The sequence below is a fragment of the Peromyscus leucopus genome, chromosome 10, assembly GCF_004664715.2.
Source record: "Peromyscus leucopus breed LL Stock chromosome 10, UCI_PerLeu_2.1, whole genome shotgun sequence".
Classification (NCBI taxonomy): domain Eukaryota; kingdom Metazoa; phylum Chordata; class Mammalia; order Rodentia; family Cricetidae; genus Peromyscus; species Peromyscus leucopus.
The window spans coordinates 22,346,038-22,355,950 of NC_051071.1; the positions used below are offsets into that span (position 1 = coordinate 22,346,038).

Genomic DNA, 9,913 nt, shown 5'->3' on the forward strand with positions numbered 1-9,913 from the left:
TCCCCAGTTAGAAGCTCCAGCCTGTACTGGCCTTTGTCACCTCTGAACCAGGGACATGGGCCATCAAATCACAGGGCTGCTGGAAGGCTGAGCCTAGTTGAACTTAATAGATTCCTTTCCATTAACATCTGTGCTAAATAGGGTGCGCTCCCAATGCGATTCCAGCCCACCCCCCATTAACAGGCACCTCTGTAAGTTTGTCTTGCATGCCCAGAGCTGAGCTGCAGTCTTTGAAGCATTCTTCGGCCCGGACTCGAAACCTTTTTGTTCCCTTTGCATGAAACAGTAAACTTGCTACCACCTCACTTAAGAACTTCCACGTCCCACTCAGTTACTAGAGAAAGATCTGTCCTTTTATTCAACGTGTTGGGTCTTCCAGGGTTAATGGCCAGAATGAAAACTAGGTAATAAAGGGACTCTGTCCGCGCACAATGGGTTCACAAAGCAAATGGCTTCCTTTCATTAGATCCCCAACTCAAACCCATTTGTGATGTTAAACTCCTGTGAACTTTATTGATGTGCTTATGGTTCTTTATTATGTTAATTTATTAATTAGTTTCCTTAGGGGAATGTGTGTGGGCATGTGTGTGGAGGTCAGAGGACAACTTGGGGGAGTCAGTTCTCTCCTTCCACCATGTGGGTTCTGGGGACCAAATTCCAGCTTAGTGACAAGCACCTTCACTCACTGAGGCATCTCGCTAGCCCAGAAGGACATTTTTTTTCATGGCAAGCTCTGAATGTGGAGACGTGGCTGTTGTCTCTTTACACAAAGAAACAAAACAGTCCACTGCTACCTTAATCCTTTACTGTTTAGGAGAGTCACATTTAATTTGATGTGAATAGGAAGCCAGAGTACACTGCAGTGAAGCAGGCAACATTGTTAGGTCATACTTTCTTTTCCTGAAGCAATAGAAGGAATTACAAAGGAAATAACATGAATTGGTCTATACATGTATCTGTAAAGCCCAGTCAACTAAAATAAAAGGGAAAAGGAAAGAAAGTACCTCTGCAGGCAGCTGGTACTTGAATGGCTAATGGCTTAGCAATTTCAAGACTTTGTGGGAATACAAGAACCACCATGTAGGCCTTCATATTTTTAAGTCGAAACAGTGTGAATTTGTAATCTTTAAACTACAAACAATAAATATGAAAACAGTCTACTTCCTTAGTAACTGAGATTTTTTTTAAATCCTATTTAAAAATATGCAAATGAAGTCTAATTTTCTACATGATGCCTACTTAAAGAGATCTATTTAAATTAATTTATAGATCAAGGATAGAATGCAAAAGAAAATCAAGATATATCAGTTGAGTAATTATAAAAGTATCGTACGTTACCATTCCAGCAGAACTTCAGAGGCAAATCTTTAATGTTAAATACTTTTTTTTTTTTTTGAAGTAAAGCTTAAAGTCAGTGGTCTTCTTGAAGGCATTCTAAAAAGGCAAGCAAGTTAAGCCAGATAAAGAGCAAAAGTACTGAAAGGGACAAACATATATAAGGGCAATATACTCCCAAATTTGTGCCATTCCAGATTGAGTGACCCTTCTCAGAAGTACTGTGGATTTGGGCATTTTATGACAAGGAATATTTGCATAAACATAAGGAGATGTCATGCAGATAGGACTTGTGTCTAAACACGAAATATGTTTGTCTCATACATATATTTTACACATGGCCTGAAATAAGTTTATACACTTGCCTGGGTTTTAACTGTGACCTACCACACAAAATCAAATGTTGGATTTTTCTACTTGAACGCCTATATCATTGCTCAAAAGACTTGGTTTAGGACACTGTAGAGTTTAGATTGTCGCTATGTGTTATGGGGAGAGATGTGCAGGCAAGCTTGGGAGACACTCTATATCTCCCTCTTCCTCATTAATGAACTAGGGCCACAGACTCAGCAAATGTTATAGTGAAAGGGATAGGTGTGAGTGAGGCCTGAAAGGAATCCCGAAGAATGGAGTCAGGTACAGGGTAGTTGAATCTGCTAACAAAAAAAAAAAAAAAAAAAAAAAAAAAATATGGTAACACACCCAGAGCATTACTGGCTGGGGAAGCTCACCCAAGCCTTAGTGTGGACCCCAGTTTCCATGCATTGTTGGCCATATGGACCTATCACTTATGTGGCTGGCCTTAGTCCCTAGCATGGCCCTAGGCCCAGCATGAATCACATGCTTAACATAGGCTCTGTGGTCTGGCCCAAGGCCTCCAGCTAAACACTTATATCAGGCAGGCCATTTTAATAACTCAGAGGTCATCTCTCAGAAGCTGAGGCAAGCATAACCCCTCATTTCCATCTCTCCATTTATCTCTACACCCAGCAACCATATTTGCTTGACTGGCAAGATGGCTTAGTTGTAAAGTCCTTGCCATGAAAACATAAGGACCTGAATTCAAATCCCCGTCACCCGGAACAGCCAGGTGTGGCAGTACATTTCTGTAACCCCAGTGCTGCGAGGAGAAAAGGGAAGGCCCCTGGGGCTCCCGGTTAGTCAGTGGGAAACCCTATCTCAAAACATGACTGAGGAAGACACCACCCAGCACTGACTTCTGACTTCCCCACACATGGACGTACACACAGAGAGACCACACACACGCATATACTTGGATGTATGCAGCCAGCCTTGCCTAACCACAGACTCCACATTCTCAGAACCAAGCAAAACAGATGAGAAATGCTCTTTTAATAAAGTTCTGTGTGAGAACTGGGGGGAAGGCCCAGTAGGTAAAGTGCTTGCTGTGTGTTTTCCTTTACATCTTCCCTGGGTGTCTGCTTCTCAGACACTGACTTTCTGTCTTCCAGGGGCTACCACAGCACCACAGCGTGCATCTTTTTAACTTATTAAAAAGCCATGTAATTTAGTCCTTTCACCACAGTCAGGCTGACAAAGAGCTTTCTTCATTGCCCTCGCCACCTATCTGAAATGTTCTTGTTGGGAATAATCACTCTCTGTATACTAAAACCCCCTCAAGTGCACGGATGCTGTGCTTCATAGACTCAAATTTTATTTCAATCGTCCACTTACTTGCACTATAATTTTTCCCAAACATGCATTCCTCTCTGGGGGACTAGAAGAACTCAGCTCTTAACAATCCTTGCAGTGTGGACCCAAGAAACTCTTAGTCTTGCCTACGTTCTTGAAGGAACAGTCCACTAGCAGCAGTTACTACTGCCTCCTCGCCATTCCACTGTCTGTCCTTTGAATTTCTTCATTTATGTAAAAATGTTGACTATCTGGTCTTGTTTTGAGGTTTTCTCTTTGTCTCTGGTTTTGTTTTGTTTTTAGTTCGCAGTTTCCTCATGATGTGTCTGATCTATGCATTCTTGACTCCTTAGTTTGGTGTCTTCTCAACAGTGTGGGGGAATTCTTGGTGCTTTTTTACTTCAGACACTTGTCCTGGCCTGTGCGCTTACACTCGTGGAGAATAGTTTTGTCATGTTGTACATGTTTATGCGCTCTCGGGTGCAGGTACTGACCCTAGTCTTTCCTCTTCAGTATGGAATGCTCCTGTACCAAAACTACCGCATCCCTCAGCAGAGGAAGGCTTTGCTCTCTCCTTTCAACACACCTATGGTAAGTAGAGGACCCTCAACAGTTAAGTACTGTGGGAACCTCATTGCAGCCTGCCTTACCTATTCCAAAAAAATATCAGCCACCACTTGGAGCTCTCCAGGAGCCATTTTTGTTATCTTTGGCTCTTGTTCCTTTAAGTCATGGGCCCCGTGGATGCGGAAGTCACTCCCTGGTGAGGATATCGAGAATATATATATAGCCTGCTCCCTAAAAGCACAGAAATGCGCTATATTACCAGTGTGATCTTAAAGATCCCTGTTCCTGGGAGAGAACAAGCAAGCCAAGTCATAGAAGAGTGTAGTGTTTGCTTCCCTGAACTGATGCCCCAAAGCATGGTCTGTGGTGAGGAGTTGGGGACGGATCACCCAGTCTCCCTTCCTTCCCTCCTTGCTTTCTTTTTAAACCAAGTCCAAAGCCATGTTTGCCATTTTTAGTGTGGTTCCATTGAAAACCCTGCAACAGGGAGCTCTGTAGCCCCTTCGCAGAAGTCTTTATGATTGTTTCGTGGGGTGGTCTCCAGCATGCTACCCTGGCTGCTTTCTCTACATCTTAGACTCTGTGGCCTTTTGCTTTACAGCGCAGTGTCTCTGAGAGTTCTCTGGTGGCAATGGATTTTTCTGGACAAATTGGAAGAGTGATCGATAATCCGGCTGAGGCCCAGAGTGCTGCCCTGGAAGAGGGCCATGCTTGGCGCGTAAGTCACTAGCCCCAGACTGGTTGGAACTGGTTATACACAAACACCCAAACTCTCCTGGTGTTGGTGAGAGGGGGTTTGGGAGTAACTGTAGGAAGCAGTCGGACCCCGGGGCCCTCCATGCTGTCGGCCTTCCACACCACTCTGTCCTGAGCTGTTCCTGCTGATAAATTACTAGTGGCTGTTTGTAGAGGGCACAGGGCCAGACATCCGCATGAGGACTCCACGGGGAACAGTTCTCTCACTAAGCTCAAGTGCTGAATCTGCAGATGGGAAGATTATCTCCCAGCTCAGGTTTCCCTGAAATTTAAAGACCATGTGCAGAACACCTGCCCAGGGCTCTGCTTAGAAGACATTCCCAGTCCTGTAGCCATAGTGTGGGAAAAGGGCAAAAGTCTTCAGCACAGGGACTCTGGAGAAAAATGTTCTGAGAACTGCCAGAATTTAAAGAGGTAGCCTGTGCTGCTTTGCTGAGAGTCTCCAGAATTTACATCATAGGTAGTCTGGACAAGAAACATGCTACTGCCTCAGTGCTAGTTTGACTAGAAAGAACCAAAATGCATTTGCTTTATTTTCTTTACCATTTTGGCCAAGAAACTCTTTATTCTTCATAGTCAGGTGGTGTCATCAGAGTCTAAGGGATTGGGGACACTACTGAGCCACCCTACCCTAGACAGTAGGTGACTTGGTACCTTGGTCTCTCATCTTTGCTAATGTGGGTATTTCTTTTGCAGAAGCGAAGCACTAGGATAAACGTTCTGAGCAGCCAAAGCCCTCTTCATACTTCTACTCTGAATTCAGGTGAGCGCAGCTAATGGCTCTGTATTGTATGTAAAGGCAAAGAGGATCCCCACTCTGAACCTCTCTGAGCTGTGTGAGGTGCTACTAGAACTGAGGTCCAAGTTTGTCATGGACTCTTGGCGGTCTCTCTGCAGAGGAGCCAGGTCTTACCCTCTCTTTTCCTCCATCTTTCCCACAGTGATTCACAGGACTCAGCATTGGTTTCATGGACGTATCTCCCGCGAGGAGTCTCACCGTATCATCAAGCAACAAGGACTTGTGGATGGGTAAGGAAACTCTACTCTTGGAAGCTATGATCTGTCGAGCGCACACTGTGATAAGCACACATCTCTGCCCCACTACTCACCATTCCCTGCAGAAACCAGCTCAGAGGCAAAATATGCTGGCCAGGCCACGTTAAGGACAGAGATGATTCTGAACCGTCCTGTCCTGGATGTATCCAGATGTGCCCTTTACCCCTTAAATGAAATTTAAATAGAAAAGATGAGGTAGTGAATGAACAGGGAAAAAAAAAAAGCAATCACCAATACCTTTTTACTTACACACTTTAGAAAACTGCCTTTTACAAAGACCAGGTTGTCATTGACTTAGCCCACACGAGGCTTGTTTCTCACAGTCAGGACTTCTCAAGTAGATTGTCTCACTAAGTGGGGCAGGACAACAGAGGACGGATGGCTTCACTCATGTGTAGAGTGGATGATGGCAGCCATTGGCCAGAGTGACTGGAAGTAACGTGTTCATAGCAGGTTGACCTACAAGCATTCACATCGTACCTGTCACAGGGTCAGCAGGGCCAGCAAGAGTCTGGACCTCAGGGTGCACGCCATCTCACGGCTGCTCTTGTCCCCGTGTCATGGCTATAAGCCCATTTTGATCAGGCAGGTCAAGCTGGTGTGTATATGCATACGTGTGTGCTCATACATGGGAAGTTCATTTTGGATTTTAAAAAGAGTCAATAATAAATTGCTGGTTTCCCACTCCACAGGCTGTTCCTCCTGCGTGACAGCCAGAGCAATCCGAAGGCATTTGTGCTGACTCTGTGCCACCACCAGAAGATTAAGAACTTCCAGATCCTGCCCGTAAGTACCAATACCTTCAGTACCTTCCTTTGTCCCTTTCCCAGTATCCTACAGTAAAGTCAGAGCACCCAGTGAGTTCCTCTGTAATTCTGATACTGGCTCCCTACCCACCGTGTTTTCTGACCTACCTTGCCAACTTTGTGTGTGGCTCTCAGGAACAGAACCATGAGCAGACAGATTTGCTCCTGACCACAGGTTGTCTGTCCCCCAAGGTCACATCCCCTAACATGGCAGGTGTTTTCTGTGTCTCTGCAGTGCGAGGATGATGGGCAGACCTTCTTCACTCTGGATGATGGGAACACCAAGTTCTCCGACCTGATCCAGCTGGTCGACTTCTACCAGCTCAACAAAGGTGTTCTGCCCTGCAAGCTGAAGCACCACTGCATCCGCGTGGCCTTATGACCTCCTTGCCCTATCACAGAGGCTGGAGGCAGCAACACTGGAACGGAGAAGAGAGGCCTGCATGAGGGTGAAAACACACACCTACTCCCACCCACGGACTCAGAAAACACAAAGCTTTTTTGATCGGTACCAACCGACCAACATCAATTAGTTATTGGACTTCACCAAGATTTACCGCTGCGGATCAAGCAGGACCACCTCCCCCTTGCGTCAGCCATTTAAATGGGGGGGAGGGGGAGGGAAGAGATCCAGTGCAAGTGTGGGAAGAAACTGGAATGACAATTTTGATTAGGCCATGTGAGGGTGAAAAACCGCAGAGAAGTGATTGGAAATGAACTCTTGCCCTGGAATAATCTTGACATTTCAAACCGCAATGTTTACTTTTTTGTATTGATCACTCTTTTGCACTCCTTCTTCGTTGTTAATGTTGTACTCAGCCTATGGTAGGAGAGAGAGAGGATGTGGCTTTGCAACCCAGATGAGACAGAGAGTTTTTGAATTAGCAGACTTCAGCCTGAAAAAAAATGGTTCCCCAAAGTTTTCTTGAGGGCATCCTGCTTGCCGCAGGTTGCCACAGTGTAGATTTGGCTCCTCCTACATTTAGAGACCCCAGTCTTTCCCATTATACTTGAAAAGCTTTTGGTTTTTAAAAAATAAACTAACAAAATACAAGGTGTCAGTTGTGGTTGACACCAAGCATGTTTTGTGGCTCAGTCCCGCTACCACAAGTCTGGTCATTGTTGTTGTTGTTGTGCTGACGTCTGGTCATCTATTATCAGTGTGCAGACCTTGAGACGTCTGGTCATCTATTATTATCAGTGTGCAGTGTCGTCCCCCACCGTGCAGGAGACCTCATCACTTTGGAAAACTCACTGGTCCCCAGCACAGCACAGCTGCATGACCTCAGCTTTCGACTGATGTCAGCAAGCCTTCTTGGAACACATTGGTATTCATTGTGGATGCCACATAGTCCATCTGGGGTGCCCCGTGCCTCACATTTTCACAGCCACCCACTGTTGTAGAGTAATTGCTGCCTTTGCCCTCTGCAGTAGCCTTGGTCATTTCAGTTCTCCCACAGGGGTGGTGGGGTGGGGTGGTGGGGTTAGATGATCTCAAGAGAAAATGTCAGCTTGTTGGCCTTGTGCTCTGTCACTCTGAGCTTTTTGGTGATAAAGATAACACTGCAGAGGCCGCAGCATAGGCTGGCTTTGAGTCTTTGCTTGATGACCTCTGCACCCTACTGATAACCCCCTAAGCCAGCAGATGCAGGGTGTGCAGAGGCGATGCCTTTGCTAGCTTAGGGTGAGAAGTACCTCACAGTGGTTGTGAACATTGGACAGTTTTGAGCAGCATGATGCTTGCTTGCTTCCTCCTCCAAGAGAGGAGTCAAAAGGTGGCTGGAGTTGTTGTTGAGTCCCCTGAGCCCCATGGAGGGACCCTCTGTTGTCCCCTTAATGATTTAGCAGACGGGACTCGCTTGAGAAACACACAGACAACCGTGGTGAACAGGTTTCTTTTCCTGACACCACACCTGACTGGCCCTTTGAACCTGAGCTAGCCACCGGATTGCCAGTCCTGATTTATTGAGGTGCTCCCCAGGGAGCACGTTTGATTGCCCTGCGTTGCGGATGCGCGCAGTGGAAGATAGATGATGTAACAGCGCTTTGTAAACAGGTCAGCTGCGAGCTGGTCCACAGTATAGAAACACTGTAGTTCACAGACCACGCAACCGTGTTTCCACGAGATGTTGATTACAACAAATGAAGAATTTTTTTTTCCTTTTTATCATTTTATCATTTTATCATTTTATCATTTTACCTTTTTATCTTTTTATCTTTTTTTTTCTTTATTTTTTAGTAAAACATTTTTTTCGTAAGCGTTAAGTGCTCAATTGCATTTCTCTTTTCTTTCGCAGCTAGTTAATCATTCAGTTGACAATGAGATAATCCTCAAGTTCATGCCTGGCAGCAGGCTTCCACTGGTCTTCCCCTTAGGGACAGATAACGGACATTTCAGTTTTACCATACTCATTTCGCTTTTCTGACTTAAGGTCAGAACTTTATGAAACAGACAGCAGACAACTCTAAGGTTTCTTTCTCCAGTTTACACAGACCAGTCCCCACAGTGCATAACCGTTTTCTCTTTTGGCTCTACAGTAGACAGCTAGGGCATGCATCTCATATTTATAAGTACGCATTTTATTTAAAAGGAAGTATAGGCTTGACTCTGGTTCACAATTTTGTACGTAGCTGGTTTGACGTAGTATTTTGTACATCCCTAGCCGAAGTGAATTGTTGAAGGCTGCAACCCGCCTTGAGTATCGCAGACTTCAGTTGCCCCGAGCTCACCAGCCTTTGCACAGGCAGCTGGGAATTCCACCTGAACAACAGCTAATCCCTGGGCTAGTGGGTACCCAGCTCCCCCTAGCCAGCGACAGAAGGACATTTGACTTTTATTTTTCTATTTAATTGACATGAATGTAAAGGGGACAGCTCAGGGTTGTTTTGGAGCCTGTTTGACTTTGCAATCTCTGCCTGTGATTTTCTTTTCCAAATGAAAACTCCGTGTAGCCACCCACCACCTGGACTAAATTGAGAAGGAAAATGCCAAATGCTTTGGGTTTTTAGCGTTTTTTTTTTTTAATAGGTAGGCTCTGTTATATCAATAGGTGTTAAGAGTTTCTGGACGTGTTTTTGTTTGCTTAAACTTTGAAGAAATATGTGCCTCAGCTTAGGTGTTTTGTCTCCTCCCTTCTGCACTTAAATACCTGACAGTCTGTCCGATCACTGCGCCTCCGGGAGCGCAGCTAGCTCATCGTAGATTTGTGATGTCATAGTGCAAACTGCGGACGGAAAAATTGACCTGACATGTAACCGTTTTCAGGGGATGCGGAGGGTGTTCATTCATAGACAAAACCCTTTTCCCGCGTGCTTTGCTTCACTCGGCGCTACATAGCTCTTTGGCTCGTGAACCTACTTGTAAACTTTCAGGTATTTTTGTACACATAAGGGACTGATGTTCTGTTTCTTGTTATTAGAAATAAACATTAATAAAGTGTTCTTCATTTCCTCCTGTGTGTTTATTTACGCCGTATCTAAAAACCGGGGTGGGGGTTGGGGTCGGGTAGATCACTGGGTGAGAGTGCTTGCTGTGAACGCAAGAGAACCAGATTTTAGAACCCGGTACCTGCGTAACAGTCAGGCGAGATTCGGGGCCAGCTCGCCTCTGCCAGGACATCCCTGCTAGCCTCTTCCTGTCCCTCCTCCCACAAGAAAAAAAAAATCACAGGCTTGTGAAGGGCCTGCCACACAAGATATAGAGGTTCCATCCTGAGAACCCACAGAAAAGCCAGTAGTGG

At 45.4% G+C, this 9,913-nt stretch overlaps 1 protein-coding gene across 4 annotated transcripts in view; it reads left to right on the forward strand.

The window, feature by feature from the left end:
* Positions 1-9,623, forward strand: part of Grb10 (growth factor receptor bound protein 10) — a 104,043-nt gene extending 94,420 nt beyond the window's left edge. For all 4 annotated transcript variants that reach the window (XM_028882958.2, XM_028882956.2, XM_028882957.2 and 1 more), the window contains exons 12-17: positions 3,502-3,579; positions 4,157-4,273; positions 5,008-5,074; positions 5,253-5,340; positions 6,060-6,153; positions 6,409-9,623. In XM_028882958.2, coding sequence (XP_028738791.1) covers positions 3,502-3,579; positions 4,157-4,273; positions 5,008-5,074; positions 5,253-5,340; positions 6,060-6,153; positions 6,409-6,555 — 591 coding nt within the window. In that variant the 3' untranslated portion in view covers positions 6,556-9,623. The remainder of the gene's footprint in view (positions 1-3,501; positions 3,580-4,156; positions 4,274-5,007; positions 5,075-5,252; positions 5,341-6,059; positions 6,154-6,408) is intronic.
* Positions 9,624-9,913: the final 290 nt, after the last annotated feature.